This window comes from Mirounga leonina, unplaced genomic scaffold (assembly GCF_011800145.1).
Source record: "Mirounga leonina isolate KUSES-001 unplaced genomic scaffold, KU_Mleo_1.0 Mir_114, whole genome shotgun sequence".
Lineage (NCBI taxonomy): Eukaryota > Metazoa > Chordata > Mammalia > Carnivora > Phocidae > Mirounga > Mirounga leonina.
In genome coordinates this window covers 45,438,409-45,462,890 of record NW_023270265.1, presented here as the reverse complement: position 1 = coordinate 45,462,890, position 24,482 = coordinate 45,438,409, and the positions used below count along the sequence as shown (strand labels likewise).

Here is a 24,482-nt window from a genome sequence, read left to right as displayed (position 1 = left end):
GCTGCCACACTGTCTGTGCCCACCCTGTGACGCTACACAGTCGGCTCAAGGGCCCTGCTGATCCAGCAAGAGGGCATGAGGGAAATGGCAGAACTCCAACAGATCACTTTAGCCGGGACTGAATCCCCAACATACACCAGAATAGACATAATTAAACGAGGCAGTGTGGACTTAAAGGTAAAATGTCATCCCCACCAGGCCCTTGATGAAGCGAGTTTTGCTTTACAGAAGCCTTTTTATGAAGTAAATTACATTAATTACCAACATTTAAAAACATCCAACATTTAAGGGTTCTGAATCTCTGATTTATTAGACAGCATGGAAATAACAGGTTTAAATTATTTTACAAAAAGAGCTCTAGCTGCTCATAAACAGCAACTGGGCTTTCTGGGGGTAAAAACAATTCTTCGGACTACCACACAAGGACACAAAGACTCCTCATCCTATACAGTCAGCATGAAAGGGCACACAGACAAGTTTTTTGTTCAGACAGAAAACAGAGAAATCCACATACTAAATAAGGTGTCCACAATGACTATAACGCATCCCTTAGGGGATAAGTATGTATTTGTAGGAAGCAAAACAAAGCTTGCCATAGAGAAACCACTTTCACGAGATGATTAGGTGGACCTGCAATGAAGAAAATACATTTCAAAAGATGGGTTCAGACTTACACTAAGTTTTCACTGAAACACTCAGAAAATAAAAGACCTTTCTCTGTATCAAAAGAATTTCTTAAAAAACATGTCATGGATAAATTTCAGTAAAGGTCCAAGGCCCATTCAAAACATACATTTGCAAATAATATAAATAAACACCAAAGTCTGACCACAGAAACACTATGTGGAACTAGCTGGAACAGGCCAAGCGAAGTTCGTGTTCTGTTTCAGGGCATTACATTAAAGTGAATCTCATTCTCACTATAATTTTTTTCTTTTTAACCTTAATCACCAGCGGCTGGGCAACTGAAATGGACATGAGAACTATATAAATGTCACAGAAATATGTAAACCTTGTTAATGTTTCCAAAAATTCATTTAGAGATAGAAACAGGTCCAAATAGATGCCTGTCTAAATGTACTGCAATTACGTTACAATTATTTTTCCAAATACACAGATATGCTCTGTCTTTTCTCAGCTCATTACTGACTCAAACAATTTGCCCTTCTGGGATCAATTGTTTGCTAATAAATAATTGTTTACAGTCACAAAATGAAGTTAGGAGGTTTTCTTATTAGTTTTCCTTCTGCACCCTAATAAGATTGAAAACTAGCTGATTCCCAGGAGTCTAACCTTAACCTTGCTTTGTTGAACAGCCCAGGAAACGATGAACCATCTGCTTCGGAAAATAATGGACGGCCAAGAGGAAATACTGTTTAATTGTAGATTAACCTCCTCATGAGGCAGTCTGAAGCAGCTTTCGAATTAGCAACTACAACCAGCAAAAGAAACAAATGGCTCAAGAGCCTTTTCCTCCACCATTTAAGGTCCAGAAAGAATGCAAAAGGATTTTTATTACCTATATTTATTTACAAACATGTATTTCCACAGTGGAAACAAAAATTATCAAGGTCAAAACTGATTCTCAAAAGTGTAATCACTGCCCTCCAATTTTGTTTGCCCAGAATACCCTTAATGCAACAAACCATCAACCGTCTCATGCACTTAAAAGTGTTCGTTTAAAAAAAAAAATCAATAAAAACCTCTTTTCCATTATTTTCAGGTTCTTATAATATTAAAATTAATATATTTCCCTGGCTTCTTTGTTAATAGTAATAAATCCACCATTGGGGAGTACGAATTGTTTTATTATCATCAACATGGCACTTAAGTAAATGAAATCTTGTCAAGTACATGGTGACCTACAAGTTCAAAAGAAAAAAGAACAGCATGAGATCAAAATGGCCGGCCAGGACAAGAAACACAAAAGTGAGAGATTAAATGCAAACACAGCCCTTTATCCAACAGGCTTCACATGCTAAGTCTTTGCTAAAGTCAAACGTGTAAAAGTATGCATGATATTGAATATTTAATACTCTGCCCCTTTTCAGGGACTCAACCACTTTAGCAAGGGTGCTAAACCATTTTAACTCAGACAAGTAGAAGAATCCTGAAAACATTCAGTCATTCCATATTTATTGAGGCCTGGACAGAGAGGGACAGAGAACAGACAAAGACCCCTGGGGTAAGTATTTTATGGTTTAACAAGAGCCTAAGTCCTCAGGCCTGGTGCAGGTAATTAAGTAAAGAGCTTTGCCCTGGTAGTACCAAAAAAATGTAAATCGTTCCCCTCTGTTAACAGTTACAACCAAGAGCCAAAGACAGCTATGAAAATTTCAAAACTACGGAAATTTGCTATTCCAGGCAAGGCCATATTACTCTGGGTTTCCAGTAAGACCTGAAGGTCATTCACTTTGTGTAAATATTAAAGAAACAACCTCTGTGGAGAGGAAAGATTTTTGGCAGTTCAAATTCTTAAATATCTTAAACAGAATTTGCTAAAATAAATTATTCTTGAATTCCTCAACTTAATTTTGAAGCAATGAGCTAGTAATAACTCCAGAGATTCAAATAATAGTGCCTATTCAAGAAGAATGAGAGTTTGACATTCTTCTCTACCAAACAACTAGGCACAATTTTATCCATCAGACGTCTATCAACCTACGGATATTGAAAGCTTGGGGAGAACAAGATAAAATCAACTCCAACCCTACAGTCAGCTGTAATATCGAGCAGGCATCAACAATGCTATTCATGAATTTAGAAAAATTAATAAATCCTGGGTTGAATGCAAGAAAAGGCTCAAATACAGGTGAAGCATACTCACTTGGGTTTTGTTTCTGCATCTGTCACTTGGCGAATGAAGATACCATCTTCAGGATGTTCTGTGTCATCCATTTCATACATATACGACGATGCTATTGCAAGCGTGGTCCCATCATTACTGAAGGCCAGGGATGCAATGCTGGTGGGGTATCGATGGAACTGGCACAGTCGCTTTTTGTTAAATGGATCCCAAATGTTTACAAATCCATCAGAGCCACCTGCAAGTCATTTCAAAAGCGGTAAAATAGTTCTTAAAAGCAGGTACAGAAAAAAACCATTATCCTTAATGGTTAATTTTTAAGGTCACAGAAGTTACATTTTCCCCACAGACGATAAAATTTTTACTTCCTAAATGTCAGAAAAAACAAGCACAATTTTTTAAAAACTCTTCCTGAGTGTAATTAATTGTCTCACGTTCAGTTAAAGCAAAATTGTTGGGGCGCCTGGGTGGCTCAGTCGGTTGGGTGTCCGACTTTTGATTTTGGCTCAGGTCATGATCTTGGGATTGTGAGATCGAGCCCCACAAGCCCCATGGCAGGCTCTGCGCTCAGTGCGGAGTCTGCTTAGGATTCTCTCTCTACCCCTCCCCTCCCTCTACCCCTCACCCCCTTTTCTCTCTACAATTAATTTAACTGGAATAAAATAAAGCAAAATTGTTCTCTCAACGATGGGATGTACGCACACATGCTATGCCATACCCGTAGCAAATGTATTGTGGATGTTGTGAAAGGAAATGGCATTGACTGGGTAAATCTGCTCGATATTGTTCTCCTTTAGTCTGTGACACTTGAAGGCATACTTCTTCTTCTGTACCTCAGGGCTTGGGTCCAAATACTCAACTGCCACTCGGCCTTCAATGGAGCTTAATACATAACCCTGTCAAGAGGGAACCAGAGAAGGACAAAAACAGTTACTCCAGCTTCCAAAAACAAGGCACTAATTTCCAAATTCAATCTGCACTAAAGAGGATTATTTCAGAAACGAAACTACAGCCAGCTTTTAACCGGGTACAGGTTTTAAACTATATTAACATAGCTATGACCAGTCCAAGAGTTAAAGAACATTTATACCCATTCTATAAAAAAAGAAAAATAAGGCTATCACATCTAGTAATTTTGTCAAATCTAGACAAGAATTTTAAAGTGCTTCAGTATCATTTATTTGTTGTCTTGTCCAGAGGGGGCTCAAATTTGTGCTCTGTGCCTCTTCACCTCCAACAACTCTTAAGAACTGTGTGTCCTTCGGCAGGGGCGGGGGGGGGGGGGGGGGCGGGTATCAATGATCCGAATCAATGAGAACACCAGCTTTCCACCTCAGTCATTCTGCCTTTTGCATTTAAGTAGAGCATGTTGAGTTCACACACAAACAACACAGATTTTCAACAATCTTCAAAGTAGTTTGCCGTTTCAAACCTTTTCTCACCTTTCCTTGAAATGACAGTATGTCAAAGAAACTAAAGGATATGATTAATATGAACCCTATATTTTATTTTTTAATTCTGAAGGTATGAAAAAGAATTATTCCTGGAAAACTACTTGAGGAAAAAAAAAATCAGTGAAATCTTAAACTTCCATCATCAACTAGAAACATTTATACTAACAAAGTTTTAGACATAAGACATAAAAATAATATTTATAAATACAAGGATATCTTACAATCACAGTCAAATCTTTAAAAGTCACATAACTTCAATGCCTTATCTTCAATGGAAATTTACAATTTCCTGAGAAAAAGAACTGTGATCACCATTTGAGGTACCAGCCTTTCGAGATAAAGGGCCAAGAGAATAACTGACAATTGCATCTAGCTCCTCAACCATTAAAGGACAGCAAAAGATTTCAAAGATATCTGTCGTTTTTAATGACTTTTCCTCTCATAAAATTCTTATAGCAGCTGACACCACCACCAACTCTCCTTCAAACTTTAAGGATTTGAGGGGAAAAGAGGCTCACTAATAAACAGGGCAATCTTGTTTAGCAGTGATGACGGGGAGGGGAACCTACCCCATGTTTCAAAAGAGGTAGTCATTACCTAAGGATTATCGCCTTCTCTTAAAAAAAAAATCCAAGTTCTGCTGTCAGACCAGCTAAAGAACTCTATTACTATCAGAGTTAGAAAGAGGAAAAAAAAAAAAAAAAAAAAGAGTACAGCAAATTCCATAATCCCAAATTTCCAGATTTAAATTTGAAATCACTGGCTTGGTAAATTGAAATATGTGCAAAACGCTCTCTGATTACCATATACCTGTCAAGCATCCTGGACCAAGAAAATCAGAAGACCTCTATTCAAACCACTGACAGATTACTTAATCTCTCTGAACATCAAGATCTTACATGAAACTGGGTTAACACACCACTCTATAACACAAGGCGGTTGAAAATGTAACTAAATCAGTACTCAAAACATTTTTTAAAAAGCAAAGCTTTAAAAGGCAGTGACCAATGAGATGAGATCTGATTCTCAAATTCGCAAACGGGGGGTGGGGAATGGGTCAGTACCTGCTTGTTTGGAAATGCCCGGATGCAGCGAGTCTGGTACTTGAGGCTGGACTCCCGCCGCTGTTGCACGTAGCCCATGTTCCGTAAGTCCCACACCAGCACTCTGCGGCCTGCAGTGCCCACAATCAGCCGGTCTCCAGACACTGAGAGGGTATACACCTTTCGAGAAGACCAAAACTTACTAAATCCGCCTATTTGCCTAAACAGGCCATTTTGTCCCCAAAGAAGTCCACTAATTGTGAAACCATAAAAGTTAGCTGATCAGGTTCTCAAACACAGGCATTAAATTTTAAATGCTACGGTTACACAAACCAAGTAATGTGCACAAAATAATCAATCCAAAATATTCTTAACACTTAGTCATGTATCATATAATGTACATTCTAATTAATTCTGCAAAAACACTTTTGAAGACTTAATTCTCTTGGTTACTAAAACAAATTCAATTATTAAGCAATTTTTCCAGCCTTCTTGTTTCATTTAGTAACAATGTAAGTGTAAAAACTACTCAAAAAAGGAGATAATAAAGTCATAAAACAATTCAAGATACCTCTCGATAGGCTTCTAGCTTTTCATAAAATAATCATTTTCCAAGTTATTTGTCTAAGACCACCCTTTAAAAAAAGATTTCATGTTGTTAACTCTAAAAATCTTGATTCTCTAGCTGTCACAGTGAATAAAAAGGCCTTTCCAAGAAGAATGAAGGAGCCACCATTAATTAGCTGCTTAGCTGCTTTTGGTGGCATATGTACTCAAAATTAAAAGAACAGTGGTCTGGCATGTGACAAAGCACATTCTTGTGCCTTGATGTCCTACTAAACACTCAAGACAAAGTTCATCTTCAGCGAAAATTTAAAAAGCATTTTCTCCCTTACAGGCATCTATTTTCCCCACATAATGCCCTTTTTACGGTATTAAAAAAATTTCCATAAAAAATTCCTTTATAATCATAGAATTTCCTGCCAGCAAGTATTTCAAGTGGTTTGTTTTCAAATATGTCAAATTCAAACAGCAAATTCATGAAAATAGTGCCAAAATGTATTTTCCTGATCATATTAAATACTTTTTTTAAATCTAGACTTCAGGCATAAAACTGTACTCTGGTTATTACTTTCAGCTAAGAAGCAACTCTAATTTAATCTGATTTAATATTTTAAAACCCGAAGAATCACTATTAAAAAATGAAGAGAGCCCACGGCCTGGTAAGACATCTCTTTAACATTCAGTAACTAAACCACAAGGTTAGTAATCACTAATGTGTTAACTATATACCACCACCCCAAAATACCAAGTTAGGTTTAACAATACAACAACCCAAGAGTCGCAGATTTCTGACCTTAAAATTCAACAACTAATTTGACTAAGGGAAAAATCAGGAATTAAAAAGATTCAAAACAGTAGATTTAACGTAAGCATGTTTAAATAAGAGAAATGCGAGATCTACTGCAGTTTATTCAGAAAGCAGAATGTCTGCAGAAAAATAGAAATTAACCTAAGACATGTGAAACGCCAAACCTGAAAAACACAGAATCCAGAAAGAGATCGATTTATAACAGTACAATCAGATTGGGAATTTTATCTTAAATCTTTACTATACAGGTGACACACAAGCTTCTAATAGGGCTTTCCATCCCCACTGATCGTAAATCATGTGAAACCACTGTCATGCTACTGACTAGGTATATACATTTATCAAAGAAAGTATTAAAAAAGGTGACATAATGAACCTTGCTGAACCAATAAGCAGCTTGATTCAGTGTGGCTGTCCATTATACAATATTCTGTCAGCAATTTATCACAGCTCTTAACATGTTACATACAACCATAAATCAAAACTAGAAACAATGCAATTATTTTATTCTGAACAAAGGTCTTGCCAGGAGTAGATTCGACTGTGATGTGACAGAAATAATGGCTCTTTGGATGCCCTACAGTATATAATGATGGCCAACAGGAACTGAATAGTATATTTACACTAAGGAAATAGACTCAAGTGAAGGATACCTTTAAACTGCTAAAACAATCAATCTTTAAAATTAACTACCACCTGATAAAGTCTGATGAGGATAGAGCAAGAATGCTCAATTACACTTTCATTGTACAGATCAAAAGATCAGAATAATACACAAAGTTTCAGTTTTAAAAAAGCTTTCTTCAGGAGAGCCTTCAAACGACATCTGTCAACATTAAAAATAAATAAATAAATGGCAAAACCCAGGGAATACAGGACACCTTTCTCACTAATTTCAACTTCAAGATAACCTATTCCACTTTTTTTTTTTTTTAAAGATTTTATTTATTTATTTGACAGAGAGATAGACAGAAGAGCACAAGCAGAGGGAGTGGCAGAGGGAGAGGGAGAAGCAGGCTCTGCACTGAACAGGGAACCCGATGCGGGACTCGATCCCAGGACCCTGAGATCATGACCTGAGCCGAAGGCAGACGCTTAACCATCTGAGCCACGCAGGCGCCCCCCATTCCACCTTCTTAACAGTCCACTCAAATGAAACCTCAGGTCATAAGTGAAAATGAGTGATGCTCTGTCCCACTTCCTGGTTTGGGCATGTCAAACCCAATTTAAGGCAATCCAACAGTCTTTGCTAAATGACTTCTCTGAAAAGGCATTGAGTTGCTTCTTAGTCCCGGGATTTAAAGCATTAACAATACAGAGCAGTGGGTTTATTTAAGCCACTACTATCCAGTACAAAGATGACAACAAACAGAAAAAAAAAGCTGACCCAAATACCAAAATCCAATCCCTTTGCTTCAAAAAAAATCAACTTTTTTTAAAGTAATCTACGCCCAATGTGGGGCTCAAACTCATAATCCCAAGATCAAGAGTCGTGTTCTTTACTGACTGAGCCAGCCAGGCACCTCTCATCAACTCTTAATTAACCTTCAAATTCAACACCATATTCATCAAACGTGTATCAAATCAAATCACCCCAAAGATTATAATTTCTATTTTGAATGTAAAGAGCCTACCTTTTCAGGCTGAGAGAAGGTCCCTGCATTACAAGGAGTTCTGGGATCCCACAGTTTAACCGTCTGGTCCCAACTCCCTGTCACCATCACATTCACTTCAGGGCAGTATTCAACACATCTGATAGGGGCATCATGGGTTCCAACGAGATTTTCTATAGGGGGAGAAAGAAAAAAATCACCCACCTTTACTACCTCCACTAAGCAAAGATTCCTCAAGTGAACAATAGAAGGAAACATTGATTAAACTATAATGAATCGCCTTCCACCAACTCAATGAAAATGTCTGCATATAGAAAAATTTCTACATGACTATCAATAGTCATCCATTCCTCTCTGTTCACCTTACAATGCATGGTTTGATTCAGTAAAATGGTACATACCAAAGGCTGACTTGAATTTCACATTACATTAAATTGGTGGCATATCTGACTTTTTTTCCCTCATCTGATTCTAGATTCCTTAAAATCAGAAACCTTGTTGAACACCATAGTTCTGACTTTATCTACTGCAGGTTCTGACACACGGTAGGTACTCAAATACCTGCTGAATGAAAGAATGAGTAGAGAACTCTGGTCTCCTGGATCTGGATAAAACTTACTGCATTAAAGCCAACATTTATAAGAAACTTATTTACGTGGTAACAGGATATCTGAAAGCTAGGGGATAAGGCAGGCAGGGAGTCTTATGATTAGTCCACTTGGTTTTCATGGTGGGTCAAATTTCCAACAGACAATTTCTTTCTTTTCAATTTCAACTCTTCACACTATCGCATCCATTCATTCAACGAACATCTACTAAATGTCAAGTATGTGCCAAAATCTATGCCACATGCTAAGGATACAACAAAGAAAAATATGTGATCCTGATCCTCAAACAGGACAACTACCTATTTAAAAAATGTATCATTTAAACAAGAAAAAAAAATGACCTCATGAAGTTCAGCAATGACCTCCTGAGAATAAACAGCTAATTCCCTTAACTATGGTCTCCATATCAAAAATCTTTGTATTTGTGTTTTTTCCCCTAAGTTTTCCAACAAATAGGACCCAAACCTGCAAGCTAACTTACTATATAGAATAATCTAACAAAACCAAATAGTTTTGCAGTTCTAAGTTACATGACAAAGTGACTTTCATGAAATAACCTCTTTTGAGTCTTTTTTTTTTTTTGACAAAATATCGTGCTCATCTTCTTTGCATTCTCCCATCGTCCCGCTAATGCTCAGCTAGTCACCTCTGTGCCGTGCCACCTGCTTCAAGGACATCTATACTTAATGTATGCACATACAAAAATAATGTTTTTAATGCTCCACGAGCTCTGTACATTTGAGTTCCATTCCATTTCTGCTCTGTTCCAAAGTCACCATAAAAAATTGGTGAAGTCATTTCCTACCCAGGCCTCTAAGAAACTAACTTAAAAAAAATGTCATCTTATTATTCATTCAATAAATGTAACTGAAGCATATTCTATGCCAAATCATCACACAAGCAGAATTAACATAGTAGCTGGACAGGACTGGCTATTTTATATCAGACTTTTAAAGACCTATCATCCTCAGTCTGAACTAAATAAGCTTCTGAAAAGAGAACACTCAAACATCAGCACTGTCCTGGAAAATCTTAATGAGCAGCAGACTACTATGGGGTCCAGTCCACTTCTGAGGACAGGTACAGGTCAAATACTTAAGGACAACTTCATGTAAACACTTAAGAGTGGTGATCCTAATGGAACGAATTTACTGAGAAAGTACATGCATATTTTGTGATCAGTAATTTAATGGTTATCATTTAAACAAAAAAGTCTTAAACTGAAGCTACTATTACTTGTAAACAACTTGGGAACTAAGCAATTCAGGAACCACTCTTCCTAAATAAACATTTACACTTTAGTCCCCTAGCTGAGAAAACAATAAACTGATAAAAATGTGCCCATATTACCTTGATCAGTGTTCAGATCATGCATTTTCAATTGATGGTCTAATCCCCCACTCCAAGCATGTGTTGGATCCTACAAAATAAAAGTTTCAAGTCATTCAAAAGTTAGAGACGTTTACTAAGTGTTTCAAAATTCCTGTTTCTACAGCCAACTGTTCACTTTATGCTCAGGATGATGTACACTGGGCTCTCACACACACAAAATAGAGCAAATAAGCGGTCACCAAAATGACATCAGCAAAGTAAGGAAGGACTGTTCACCACACCCCCTGAGCGCACACGGGCATTCCTATTTCCTAGGGAAAACAAAAAACCTTCCTTCTGATAAGGCAACCAAATTTCATTGTCTTGTAAATCTCAAATACACACGTCATATATCCACCAAGTTTGCAGGGTTACTCTTTTTGAAAGAGGAGACCGTTTCCGCCGTCTGCATAACCCCAACCCCCCAAAACCTGTATTTGGCTCAAGACAAGTGTTCAGGGAAATCTTAAGAGCCGGCCAAGTAACTACCGACAGAGGCTTCTACCCGACACTGGTAGAAGGACGGTATCAGCACAGGATATCCTAAAACAAAGGGGGCAGGTGCGCCAACTGAGGACACCTACGTAGAAGGCGCAGTCCAGCACGGCGCCGGTGTGCTGGTACTTGAGGCGCATGGAGTTGGCCGGCACATCGTAGAGGCGCACCGACGTGTCCCAGGAGGAGACCAGCAGGAACTGGGAGGTGTTGGGGCTGAACTTCACCGAGGAGATGCCGTCCTCGGGTGGCTGGTTCAGTTTGAACTCGTTAGAACCGGTCATCTACGGAACAAGCGACCCGTCAGTCCCCAGGGGCTCGGGATGGGGCGCTGGGCCGACTGCACGCCGCGTATTCAGGGGACTTCACCGTAAGGAGGTGCCGTACGGGGCGGGGGGCTGTCCTGGGGGGGAAGGACCTAGAGAACGTCGGCGACCCGGAGTCTGCGCCTGCGCAGACCCCGCGCGCCCGCCGCAGGCGGAACTCACCCCCCCCACACCCCGCCGCCCCTTCTAGGTGCCCCAACCTGCCCGGCCCGCGCCGGGGTACCCCTAACTGCAGCCCCCAGCATAGCCTACCACGGGCTCCCGCACCCCGGCCCCTCCGCCAGGCCTACCGCCCCGGACGCTCCTAAAATAGAGAGGATTGAAAGCGAAACGGGTTCCCCGCGGCCGGCTCCGACCTGGGATGTCACTAAAGAGTCCGCCCCAGAACCCCGTCGCCTCGCCCCTGCTACCTCGGGCTCCCTTTAGAAGCAACTTGGCCGCCGCTGACCGTCGCCACCACCTCCTCGCTTCCCTCCGAGCACTCGCGGGCTGGGCGAAAGAGGCGGAGAGGAAGCTCCAGCATATGGCCGCCATTGGCTAATTTCAAACGCCAACGTCTCGCTCGAGGCAGCCAATTGGTCCGCTCGGAGGCACGGCGACGGTCAACCCAGCCATCTTGTTCCGGCTCAAAGGCAAACCGCGGCTTTTCCGATCACGTGGTCTCCCTTTATCACAAGGCTGAGGCGCGCGTCCTGGAGAGGGACGAGGGGAAACTACAATTCCCAAAGTGCGCCGCGCCAAGGCTGAGCCCACGCACTCTCCCGCCCTTGTGCAGCACGCTGGGAAATGTAGTTTCCTGGGGGCCGACGCCTGGCCGGTCTTCTGAATAGTAGGCGGGAAAGATGCTCTTTACAATTGGACCCGTGGCGCACTCCCCAACTCGGTCTCTCAGACGCAAGAACCCCATTTTGGTCAATACTTCTGTAGAGCTAAATTATTCTCCCTTTCACTGGACATGCATACGCCCATGAAGTTAACCCAAAATTGGAGTGGAAATATTTGCTCTAGTCAATTGCATTACTTTTCCCTGATTTATTCTCATTTTCCTGGCGTTTCCACCCCTTCACCAGGGTCTCACATTTTCCATTGTCTTAAGATCTATTGATATCATAAAAACTCATCCTTATTTTTACTATGCTTTATCCCTCCATTCCATCTTTCTGCAAACGTTTATTGAGCACCCACTGAATACCAGGCCTGGTGAGAGCATCTGGGAAGATACATTAATCAGACAGTCCTTGCTTTCGGGGGAACTCCCTGTCCAGAAGGGTGGACAGACTGGAAAAGAATTACTCTGCAGTGCGTTAAAGCTCGAAAGCTTCTGTATATTTAAGCAGGGTCCTAAAATGACAGCTACAAGCTTCTCCCCATTCACCTTCCCACCCCAAAAACTCCCTAGAGTTGCAGTCTCAGTTTGCTCCCGTTATCTGTTTCTAGACTCCTACAGAAATAGGAGAATTGAGAATTTGCTTCTGGAACTTACTTGATCTCCACGAAAGAAAAGTAATTCTTAATTTATAACTAGAATGCTGTGACTCAGTTACTCTTAAATATCAAAAACTCATTGACAATTTTCAACCTAATCCATACTGTAACCTCTTTTTCACTGCCTTTTGTGGAAAAAAAAAAATCTTATTTTATTATGTGATTTTGTATGAAGTGGGAGGAAATTGTTGGAGTTAAAGTGTTTAACTTTTAAGGTATATTAATAGAGGAAAAGTGTTGTTGGTCTTTACCCATTCACAGACCCTACTCAGGTGCACTTCTTTTTAGGATTCTTGACAAAATAAACACACACACAGTAACCACCCTTCTGCCCACTGTGTTGATATTACTGCTAAAAGAACAGAATCTTGCCCTCCCTCATTGCCAGTCCTCATACTTGGTTCTCTATATTTTCTCTTTCAACAAGTTAATGGTGAGGTTAAGAATTTTAAAATGCAGTGCCTTGCCTCCATTCTAACTTTGGCTAAATAATTTTATCTCCAAATAATTCTATTTGGTTCCCTCTCCCAGTTGTTTATTTAATTCTATTAGAGTTTCAAGATTCTGAGCATGAATTATCTGCTAATAAAATCTAAGTGTATTTCATTATACAGTGTGTGTATGATTCAGGTCCCTCTGGGCACACAGTTGCAGCCAGACTCTATTCGAGTTTTAAGAAACGTCAATCTTTTAAATCCAGTTTACAGCCTGAAAGAGAGGCTGATGATTTTGCTGATTATTCAAATGAATTGATAATCTTGAGATAGGAGATCTGGCCACAATGGAATCTTGAACATTTTAAATCCAAATGCAAAGTCGTGTGTGTGTGTGTGTGTGTGTGTGTGTGTGGTAACACTCAGTTACCTGTAGGAGCAGGGAATTCCCAGAAACTAATTACAGTGTTGGATCACCTTTGACTGCTGATTTCTGAAGTAGTAAAAGGATTGAAATATCCACTATATGATATCATCCCTGAAATCTTAAGGGCAAAATCACTCTGCCATTAAGAGCCTAGAGTGGCTAGAGAAAACCACTTCCTATAAGATAAGTAAGCATAAGGAGGATACAGTGACCCAACACTGCTAAAACTATCATCTCTTGACAAAAACATAATCTACTGAAATGCAGACAATAATGAGATGGATGGAATATTCCTATACAAGTAGGTCCTTGAGCAAATTGGTTGTTTCAGCATGGAATATTCAAATAACAACTTTAAAGGACAGGAAGAATTTAAAGTGGGTCATATGGAAAGAAAAAATTCTTTGGAATAAAATACATGTACCAAATAAATCAGAAGAAAACGGACCCAGTGTCACTTTTGTTTTCTCTCTGTGTCTATCCAATATTTAGCCCAGTTCTCAGCAAGTTCTAGGGCTCAGTAAATATTTACTGAGTTAACTCAGCTGGAATGAAGTAAGTGGACTAGAACTCACTTAGCATCTGCAGATGTGTTCTTGGATAACAACCCTCTGACGTCATCTTGAAAGAGATTGTAATTTTCATGAAATCTTATATGAGAAGAAAACAACGACCTCAAAATGGACAAGAGACCAAGCACTTCAGACAAAATACTGCGGGTCACATAGATCTGATTTACAGATAGCCTCTACATTTTCATAAAATGCTGATAATTTCGACGCCTCTCGCCCCAGAGACAAGTCCATCACGCAAATGTTTTCCTTCTAGAGGATGAAGTCCGACCTCCTCCCTGCGCTCTCCCAGCAGCACCCTTGCACCGGCTAAGGGGACCTCGGGACCGGAGGCGGGAGGACCGGGGAGGTCTCCCCACGTGACACGGAACCAACGTCCTTCTCTAAGGTCCAGTCATCTTTTCCGACGCTTTACACGGCACAGGCGGCTGCGATCAAACATTGCAAAACTCTGCGATTGGCATGACACTCGCGCGGCTATTCTCCGGGTGCCGCGCCCTCCCAGCCCGCGCGCGGCGGCAGGTGTCAGGGCACGGAAGCCGGTGGGCACGCAGGCCCCGCGCCGCGGTTCCTTTCAGCGCGACTGGCCACGTGCTTGCCGTGACCCCTCCATTCAGCCACACACAACGCAAACTATAAACTCTAAACAACAACAATCAAAAAGTGCGCGGAAGCGCCTTTGCCGCGCGCCTCGTCTCCAGCCTCAGATCCCTCCTCGGCCGAAGTGCCGCCTCTCTGCGCGGCGGGGGACCGACAACTGTGCCACCCGCTCGGGAAGCGTACGCGCCTGCAAGCCTGTCGCGCCAGGCTGGGCGATGAGCAAAGCCGGCTCTGCACCTGGTTCAGGCAGCGCCATCCCACCCGACCTTCGCCCTCGGGAGGAGGCGCGTGGCAAAGGCTGGACCACGTCGCACGGCGCCCTGCTGCGGCTAAGCCCGAGGCGCTCCCAGTGCTGGGAAGATGCTCGTTCCGGGAAGGTAGCGCTTCAGCAGTGAGGCTCCCCGCCTTTGTCCCTCTCAGCGCGGGCTCCGGAGATGGATTCCTGCCCAGGTGCGCCTCAGCCAGCGCCAGGTCTACGGGCACCGGGGAGTGGAAGGGGGTGCAGCTCTAGCCCACGTGCCGCCTCGACGGCGCCAAGGTCCCCACCTTTAACCCCTGACCCCAGTCCCACCCTCCACGTGGGGTGGGAGCAAGACCTCTACTGCCTGCCGCACGCCTCCACCGAAAATCGAGAAAAGCCGCGCGTTAGCGCGCTGGGCAATCAGTCTCACCAAAGTTAGCAACGATGCTTAAAATGTTTTATTGTTTTCCTCTTTAAAAATATTTACAGATCTGCAATCTCCTCCTACCCATCCTCGGAACGAGGAAAACGAAAAGAGGCGTTGAGATACTTGTCCAAACACCTCGCTGGCTTTGGCCGGCTGTGTGCGCGTGTACATACCTACAGGTGTATATATGGGGAGAGGAGTGTACCTGGTTCTGTTGGTGTTTTTCTGATTCTTTTCCCCCTACCGATCAATGTAGATCTGGCCGAAACTCCCATGCCCACCGCCACCCGAGAACATCCCCTCCACAATGGTTTTCAAAGCGTATTGGTTTGTTTGGGGTAGAAAGCAGGCGATCTGGCTTGAGAAATGCCCATAAATACCCGAAACAATCAAAACAAAAAGTAGGGCAGAGGCCATAAATAAGAGATAATGAATACACATGGTGTATTTCTTAATATTTCTGGCAACACACCGCCCCGCTCCGGAGCCCCGGGAGGGGGCAGCCGGAGGCGGCCGGGAGAGCGCGGCGCGGGCCGGCGGCCGCTCAGTAGTCGAGCTTGTTGTAGAGGCTGTAGAGCGGTAAGGCCGAGAGGTTGCTGCCGGGGTAGTAGAGCGGCGCGGGGAAGGCGAGCGAGCGCGGCACCGGCACGCGCAGCAGCGAGCTGTCCCGGAACACCAGCGGCATTCCCACCAGAGTCTGCGCCGAGGCGTGCGCCATGTTGGCCGCCTCCAGCTCGGCCGAGAGCTGCCGCTTCCACTTGTTGCGGCGGTTCTGGAACCAAGTCTTGACCTGGGTCTCGGTGAGCTGCAGGCTGGAGGCGAGGCAGGCGCGCTCCGAGCTGCTCAGGTAGCGCTTCATGTCGAAGGTGGACTCGAGCTGGTACACCTGGCTGCGCGAGAAGACCGTGCGCGTCTTCTTTTTGGCGGCGCCCGCCTGCCGCTCGGCGCCGCCGTCCCGCGGCCGCTCTGGCCCTGGCGACGGCGAGCCCGCGGGCAGGAGCCTCTCTTTCTCTTCCTTAAAGTCCGGGTGCGAGGGAGAGAGGAAAGGCGTGCGCTCCGAGCTCGCCGGCCCCGCGCCTCCGCTGCCCTTGGGGGTACCTGGGGAGGGAGAACAGACAGGAAGGCATGGAGTTGGGGAGCCTCCGAAACCCCCAGCCCTGGCCAAGACGGGGTGGGGGGATGGCAGGCGGCTGCAGCCTTGGTCCCAACCCCTTCCTCTTCTACCTCTCGGTGGAACCCAAAGCCCAGCACCCTAGCCTTGAAAAGGCAACGGGTCCCAGCTATTTCGAGAGTGTGGGGACTCTGTGCCCCCAGCTTCGGTGAAAGGGGAGCAAGTCTGGACGGGGGGACATTAGCATCATTTTAAAAGGTGATTTTGCCTTGTAATAACTGAGCTGGAAGAGTTCCCCGAGCTTTATAGTGTGGCATCATTTCACAGGCCGTTTGTTCGGAAATCACGCTAAGGACTAACGCGGGGCTCCCCTTCGTCAGTGTTGTAAAGAGGAGCCATCTCTGAAAGGCACCATTGTCAATCATCTTGGAGTGGTAATCAGGCCGGGGGGGGGGGGGGGGGGAGGGAGAGAGAGGAGAAAAAAGAAGCTGGAAGAGATTGCAGTAGAGACAGATGGACCGCTGGGACCCGACTTCTAGACCTCTTGTTCGGAAAGTATCCGACCGATGTACAAAGGGGATATTGAGGGCAGAGCCGTGTGTGCGGCCCGCCCTGTACCAGCCCGCTGTGGTATATTCTCCTTCCAACCCAACCTTCTCCAAGACGGTTCCCGTCACCTCCCGAGCCCCCTCCGGGAGGAGGAGACAACAACGCGGGCGCGTCCCCACCCCTCCTCCCTGGACCCCGGGCGGCCGGGGCTCTGGCCAGAGGGGGCCTGGACCCCGGCACAGCTTCCCTCCCCTAGAGCTTGCTCGCGGCCGACCCGGCGGCGTGCGATCCTTACCCAGGCAAGGAAAGGGGATGGGGGGGTGATGCTTGGGGCCCGGCTCCTTGGGGCCGTGCGGGTCTGGGCAGAAGCAGGCAGGTGCCTTCCAGCCGTCGTCCGGCTCCTCCTCCTCCGAGGACACGGACAGGCTGCGTTTCCTGGCGGGCCAGCCGGCGGGCTCCCGTGGCACCTCCGAGGGGCCCCCGCCCAGGATGGACTGAATGGTGAAGCTGGAGACGCCGCCGGCCGCCGGACACCCCTTGCCTGCATCTTCCTTGCTGCCCATCCTGGGTTCATAAGAAATCGGAGGAAACCAAGAACTCCCTTTAGAGACGATCTGGGTGGAAGGTGGTGCAGGCAGGCAGGCGGGGGGAGGGGCGGGGAGGGGAGCCAGGGGGAGGGGGCGGCGAAGCTGATGAGGCGTCCCCTCTGCGCGGGGGACACGCGGGCACGGGATGGCTGCACGGGGATCCCTGCCTGCCCGGCTCTGGGTGTGCCCGCCCAGCCCCACCGCGAATGCCCCTTCCTTGCCCGCCAGCTCTCGGGGTCTCCGCCGGCGCGGAGGTGGCGCGGCCTCATTTGCATAGAGGTTATCCGGACGCGGCCAATCGCAGCGCCGCCGAGCGGCCCCGGAAATTTTCAAAAAGCCCAGGCCCGGCACGCAGCCACTGTGCGCCCCGGAGCGCGCCGAGAACCCGGCGGGCATCTGCTGTGTCCAACCAGGGACAGCAGGGCCGAAAGCAGCATAGATTCCAGCTCGCGGTCCTAGCCTCTGTATGGACTCCTACCGCTTGCACTCTGGCCCCCTCGAGGGGCACGGGCAGTGCGAGGCTCCGAGCTGGAGTGGCCCGACGCCTGCGTCGGAGGAGCTCAAACAGGCTGCTCGAGGACCCTCCCCTAGCCTCCAACCCCTTCTCTTCCGGGCGAGCGGGCAGAACTGGCACCCCGCAGACCGCTGCGTCCGGCAAGGGAGGGAAGGGGTTTAGGAGCATGCGCCTCCGAACTGATGCCATTCCTGGGAGCTTAACTGGGAGGCCAGGGAGCAGACAACTTCTGCCCATCCCCGCCTACAGAGCTCACCCCGTCACAGGCCCAATGGGCCTGCATGATCCCTGGGGTAGGAGAGACCTAGATCTTGTTGCAAGAGATCCTGGTTCAAGTCCCAGCACCACCATTTACAGACTGCGTGAACTAGGACAAGTCCAGTTCCAGTTAGAACCTCACTGCTCTCACAGATGAAATGAACTTCTCATTAGCATCCCCCCATTTCTCCTGTTTTGAGGATGGCATTAGATAGGAATGGGAAAGGCACCGAAAGCCCAGAAGCACTAGGAGCTCATAGTAGGTACTCTGTAAACTTTTGCTTAATAGCTCACCGCCAACCGCCCACCCTCTGTTTCACAGGTGATTTCCGGTTTTTGGCAAATGCTGCAGGCCATGGAACTGCTGCAGAAATAAAAGCACTTTGATGCTGGGAAGAAGAGGAGAAGGAGGTGAGAACAGGTTATAGTTTTAGAATTAGGCAAAGTCGATTCAAATCTCATTTGGGTGACCTTGGACATGATACTAAAACTTTCTGAGCATCGGTTTCCTCCTTTCCTAAAATTAGAGGAAGCAATGCCTACCTCGAAGAAGTTAGGTTAGGTCAAAGTGGCCAACTCTGAGGCGTGGGTTAAGTGTTTAATAAACCGTGGTTCGTTCCCTCCTTGCGGCCGCCTCTAAGCCCTGGCTCTCTCCCCTTTAATTCCCAGATCGGCTGTTACTGGATCTAGAAGCAGCCTGGTGCCGGCAACACGGTACCAGGGCACAGTTGTCTACACAAGCTTGGAGGAAACGAAGACGAGGTAAGGCCCCAAGGCGCTCAGGCAACGCGGCCACCCGCCCTCCCCACCAACCCCCCCCCCCCCCCCCCCCGCCCCCCGGCTGCGGCCTCGAGAATGCTGGACCAAGAGCTCTTGGGAGCCCCCGGCTCCTAGGATATTCCCCCAAAAGCAACCAAGGTGATAGGAGACTCTGGAATCAGTCCCCACAGATGTCCAGACGCTGCACCATGACGGTGCAGTTCCCTCCTCGCCCGCGCCGCGCCGGGTTATTGAGTAAAGCGCTTATAATATCATTAGCTGCGGTGAGTTACCGACTGCAACCCTACCCGTGGCAGAACCTCTCGCTACTTAACTCCTCGAAGGGCTCGTTAATGGGCTAATTGATTAGGAGTCGGCGGCGCAGCCGAGCAGGGGCAGGCGAGGGGGTGGAGGCTGGGGGCTGTGAGCCACGGCCCGGGAGGCCCGCGAGGGGCAGGTGCCGGCCTCCGTCACCGCATTAACCTCTTCAGGGCTCTGCGGCGGGGTCGAGACACATTACAAATGGTCAGCTTTAATCATGGTGTCAGCTCATTAACCCGGAAGGACCCGGCGCTGAAATACAATTTGTGCGTCCTCTGCGCGGCCGCGGCGCAGGCTCGGGGGCCACGTCGCAGCCTGTCCCGCGCGCTCCCGCTTGGTTGGGGGATAGAGGGGAGGTTCCTGGAAAGACACTGCCGACTCTCTCACCCGCCTGCAGCCTCTCCGCCTGCCTCAAGCACCCTGAGTGGGTGCTGTCTCACGGCCCGGGCCTTGGCTACCCCAAGGAAATGGGCCAACCCGGAGAGCAGAGCCTGCCACCCTGTGGGGAAGAAAGCGGAGTTGCGGGTGGGCATTGGTTGGACCCTTCCTAATTAGGAAATACTTGGTGCCGGCAACCTGGAACACGCCGGAGCATCCCATCTCTCTTCACTTTAATCCTCATGGCAAACCTGTGGTGCAGATCTTTACCCCCATTGTACAGGCCGGGAAACTGAGGCCCAGTGGAGAAAAGTGACCAGCCTGAGCAGAGTAAGCAAGATTGAAGCTCAAGGTTGTTCCACCGCCAATACCAGGCCCTTGGGAGGGGGCGAGGGGTGGAGCAGGCTTTGGCACGGAGTTTGGGAAATGGCTGCGGGGAAGACTGAGGACTTCAGCAATCTCGCGACCAACGGGGCAGATGTATGGGTGGGGCCAAGGACCCACGGGGTTGGCCTCAGCTAGGGCGGGGACCATGTGAGATGGGAGCCAGACCTCTGGGGTGGGCCTCAGAGAAGCAGCTAGGAGCAGCGAGGGACTGCCAGTGGGGAGGAGAGTGTGGCGGGGGCGGGGGGTGCTGAGGTTTGAGGACTGGTTTGAGGACTCAAAACTAGGAAACGCCCCGCGACCCCACGACCTTGCCCCATTCCTCACCCCAGGCTAGTTTGGGAAGTCAAAAGGAGCCATCTGGCCTCCCTCGTACTCCGTTTGCTCGCTAATTCCTCTCGCATTGACAGTCTGGTCTACAAAGAGATGCGCTACAATTGAGTCCTGCATAGCCTCCACACCCCGCACATCTTCAGACGCGCACGCATTAAGCCGCATGCACCCACTTGCATAAACGCTTACGCATTCGCACGCATTGAGTCAGCAAACGTTCGCTGAGCTCCGACTAGTGCGCGCGCACACACACACCCACACTCACTCACACTCTGCCCTGAGCCAGGGAAGTGATGGTGGGCGCAGGACGGAGGCGGGGAGGCCATGGCAGAGACCAAGCAAGACTCCTGGCTCGGCAACCCGAAGGACTCTCCTCTGGGCTCTCCTCCGCAATTCTCAACTTGTCGCCGGCAGGGTCTCCTGCCCCTCGGGCACTGATAGCGGTCACACCGCAGGGGCCCGAAGGCCAAGACTCAATCTTCCCGCCATCCCTTTGGGGCATCCGGGGGTCCCCGAGACCTCACCCAGAGGGCAAGGCCCAGACGCCCTCTCCTGGGCCCAGCACAGCTATAAAACACACTCCCAGGAACCGTCAGCTCTAGGAACCACCACCCACAGACACCCCGTCTCTCTGTCCTCCAGTGTGGCAATCTTTCAACTCTGTACCACCTCCCGCCCCACCCTCCTAGTCTAGGGATAGCTCCGCCTCTCCCTACACCATTCAGATTAACAGCAGATACTCGGGAGTGTGGCCCCTCCTCACTTGGGGGATCGCCCCCTCCCTAGGAATTAGACACAACCGGGTTCCAAGGAATGATAAACTTTCCGAAACTGGAAGGACGCTTAAAGTTTAGGTCTCGAGATTATGCCGCTGCTCAATATTAAAGCGGCCCAGAGCAAACTTGCCGAGGAGCCTAATAAAAATTGATCCTCTCTGCTCTGCAGCAGTTGGGAAATAGGCTGGCTGAGCCGGGTAATAGTGGAAGAAGGCTCCCTCCGAAATGACAGATGAAGTCATAAACAAGTTTGATCTTGGAATCAAGCTTCGATAAATATTAAACACAGTCTGCCCCCCCCCACACACCTTTACGGGAGTGGATTATGATATATGGCGCGTCCAAACTTTAAAATAAGGAAATACCAGAGAAAATGATCTCAATAAATTTTCTAAGTATAAACGTTGATTATGTTTCGATTTTCATTCAAGGACCTCTGCTGTTCGTTCGTTCTTTGGTGCAAATGACATCTCGCAATAGGCTTTTGGGAAAAAGGGCTCCCTATTTGAAAAAGAGAGCCCCAGAGGTGTACAATTTATGTAATCTGCGGCTGGAAAATGAATTGTGTAATTTATTGGAAAACAGAAAGTCATGAAGATTGGATCAGCATAGCCGAGTCCCGACACCACCACCCCCCACCCACATCCATCAAGTTCCAATTAACAGCCTAACCAGAGAGCTTTAATGGGTTTCCAATCTAGTGGCCTGATAGACTCATCAATTCCTCTGGGAGAAATTAAGAAAATCGACCGCCCCTTGGCGACGCAGTGTCATTCCTTTCTGCAACTATATGTCAAATTAAAAACACAATTAAAATTTAAACTGTTTCAATCAAAGGGTGCCCTGCAACCTATGTTTCACTTAATAGAACTTTGATGAAAATCTGATGCGTGCACTCCATCACCAAGGGGGGCGAGGGCGGCGAAGGAGCACAGGAGAGAAGGGGATTCTTTCTATTTCTTTAAGACATTAGCGCTCCGGTGAGGCACACCAGGTGACTCCACCTCGCCTCTCCCGAGTAAGTGATGGGCGCAACGCGCTCTCCTTGGCGCTCATTCGCTCGCTCTACACCTCCTTTTCCTCTCCTTCCACCGCAACCAGAAGGAATCCTTTTGGAATCCCAGCAACCCAGATTTGGGGCCTTTTCTCCCCGCAGGCACATCGCCTGGAGCGGCAGCCGAGAAAGGGATCTGGGCGAGTACAACCAGTGTGCGCTGCCTGGAAACTCTCCACGGAGGCACGCAGCCTCCAGCCATCCCTTGCCTCAGGTCTCTGAAACTGCCCGACGCTCGAATAAAGGTCTACGGGACAGAGGCAGAGGCTGGGAAGAAATCCGAGGAGATTAAATGGATCCCAGAGAGGGTTAAGGCTGCGCTGCAGTGAGACCCTATTCCCCGGAAGCTGCCGCTCCCCACCCGAGGAGCCTTTAGGGTACTTCCACAGGAGCGGGGCACGCCGGGGGACAAGTGCACCCAAATCTCACCTCAAGATCCGGTCCGAGCACCAGTCAGGGCTCCAAAGTACCGCCAGCCTAGTTATCTTTGCGGCCTTTTCCTCTCTTTCGCCACCCCTCCTCAACGCCTCCCCCCTCCCCAGTTGTTTAGAGGTCAAAGGGTCAGCATCCGCCCAGCACACCTCTACTGGGCGCACATGCACACACAGGCGTGCACACTTCCAGAAGCTTACGCAGGGACGCATGGACCACTGGCACCCCGAAGCCAGAGAGAGCCCGCAGTCAGGGCGAGGTGGTGGGCACAGAGTGGGCGGGAAGCCTGGAGGAGGAGCCTGGCGGATTTTCGCCGCAGGGCCACGTGTACGTGCCCTGGCAGAAGTAGTCCCCTGAGCTTGACCAGCTTCGCTTCGGATCCTAAGAGGGGATTTCTGTGGTGCTCATGGTTCTTGCACCCTATCTCTGTCTTGGCGACCCAGTGGAGAGATCTTTTCCTAGCTGCTTTGAGGAGTCTGGTTTTAGATCGCTAAAGGGGAGAGGCCCCCTGGATGGGTTGCTGGGCCGCGGGGCGTGGACAACCGCGAGAGGTGGGGCATAATGGAGTCTTGGAGGCGGGCAGTTAAGTCTGCACCCCACAGGGCCCCTCGAGGGAAACTGAGGTGTCCCCCACACACACTGGGGATCATGGCCCGGCCCAGGAAGCCCCACAACGCGGGGCCTAGCCAAAGCTCCCAAAGGCCAAAGGCTGCTCGGCCCTCTGGGCCCCATTGCTCGTCCCTCCACCCCCATCGCCCAGGCCGTAGCTGGCCCGGCGTGCGCCTGCCTGCAGAAGAGAAAGCAAATCTCACCGACCTTGCCTTCTCCTCTTTTTCCCAGCTCTACCCTCGAGCGCGCGCTCTGGGAGCGAGGAGAGCGCTCTGGGGTTCTCTCCGCGAGGCCTCAGGCTCTGGCTGCCAACAGGACGTCCAGGCTCAGAATGAGCGCCCAGTGGCGGGGAGGGGGGGGCAGTTTATATCTGTCTTGCTGTTGTTTGATGTACACACACCCGCTCTATTTACTATCAAATAAAAGAAATACATCTGTGTTGTCAACAGAGACAGCTTGCGCGCTGACTCCGAAGTCTCCCAGGGCCCCGAGGCGATCGGGGCACTCAGAGTGGCAGAGACCCACATTGTGGGGACCTGGGCTCCGAGTTAGGAGTAATGGAAGTCCATGGTGGGGTGTTGACAGGCTCCACTAGTTTGTCGCAGGTGGGAGAGAAGGAATGCAGGAGGCATTCCTGTTGGACTGATTTCAGGCTCAGTCTGTTCGTTGGGATTCTACCCAGCTTGCCTTAGCCTGGGGCCGTCAGAGAAAACCAGCTGCCCAGGGTCATCTCAAAGTGTGCCTGATTTTGTGTGTTAGCGATAGCTGTGATGCTAAACACATATGTGACCAGGTGTACTGCGGGCCCCTGGGTACGGGTCTGTTAAGGTCTGTCTAAAGTGTGTGTGTGTGTGTGTGTGTGTGTATGTGGTGTGTGGTGAGTGTTTATGTCACACGTGAGTGGACCCTATGTGTAGTTTGCTGGTGTGTCTATTTGGATGATGCAGGAAGGATTTAGCCAGAAAGACCTGTCATTTGCACTGACTTGAAGATTAATAGGGGGTGCAGATAGGGAAGGATCTGAAGTTAAGGTAGGTGGAAAGAAACTTAGGTTCTACGATGGGAGGGAAAGGAAGGTGAATGTATAAAATCTGGGGTATTGGTCCACTGTCCTAGGTTAGGGGACAGGGGCTGACATCCCAC

The 24,482-nt window shown here is 47.7% G+C and overlaps 2 protein-coding genes across 3 annotated transcripts; both read right to left on the bottom strand.

The window, feature by feature from the left end:
• Nucleotides 1-283: 283 nt before the first annotated feature.
• Nucleotides 284-11,690, bottom strand: BUB3 (BUB3 mitotic checkpoint protein). Of its 2 annotated transcripts, none has more exons than XM_035030772.1 (8): nt 11,499-11,690; nt 10,852-11,046; nt 10,247-10,316; nt 8,310-8,461; nt 5,325-5,483; nt 3,525-3,702; nt 2,828-3,044; nt 284-630 (listed from the first exon to the last, which is right to left on the bottom strand). In XM_035030772.1, the coding sequence occupies exons 2-8, from the start codon at nt 11,044-11,046 to the stop codon at nt 621-623; spliced, it is 981 nt and encodes a 326-aa protein (XP_034886663.1). In that variant the 5' UTR covers nt 11,499-11,690; the 3' UTR covers nt 284-620. The 2 variants fall into 2 exon arrangements, with proteins under 2 accessions (XP_034886663.1, XP_034886656.1); XM_035030765.1 differs by having other exon boundaries at nt 284-1,862; nt 11,499-11,680.
• Nucleotides 11,691-15,818: 4,128 nt separating this feature from the next.
• Nucleotides 15,819-17,497, bottom strand: HMX2 (H6 family homeobox 2). The gene is made up of 2 exons (XM_035030796.1): nt 17,230-17,497; nt 15,819-16,372 (listed from the first exon to the last, which is right to left on the bottom strand). Exons 1-2 carry the CDS (start codon nt 17,495-17,497, stop codon nt 15,819-15,821), a joined length of 822 nt encoding a protein of 273 aa, XP_034886687.1.
• Between the last annotated feature and the right edge of the window lie 6,985 nt (nt 17,498-24,482).

Excerpts from the sequence above, each read along its gene's own strand:
- BUB3 (XM_035030765.1), bottom strand. The coding sequence starts at position 11,046 with ATGACCGGTTCTAACGAGTTCAAACTGAACCAGCCACCCGAGGACGGC. Across the intron at positions 8,462-10,246 it reads TGATCTGAACACTGATCAAG|AAAATCTCGTTGGAACCCAT; the intron begins GTAATATGGGCA and ends CTCCCCCTATAG. Across the intron at positions 3,045-3,524 it reads CCACAATACATTTGCTACGG|GTGGCTCTGATGGATTTGTA; the intron begins GTATGGCATAGC and ends AATGACTTGCAG.
- HMX2 (XM_035030796.1), bottom strand. The coding sequence starts at position 17,497 with ATGGGCAGCAAGGAAGATGCAGGCAAGGGGTGTCCGGCGGCCGGCGGC. Across the intron at positions 16,373-17,229 it reads CATCCCCTTTCCTTGCCTGG|GTACCCCCAAGGGCAGCGGA; the intron begins GTAAGGATCGCA and ends CTCCCTCCCCAG.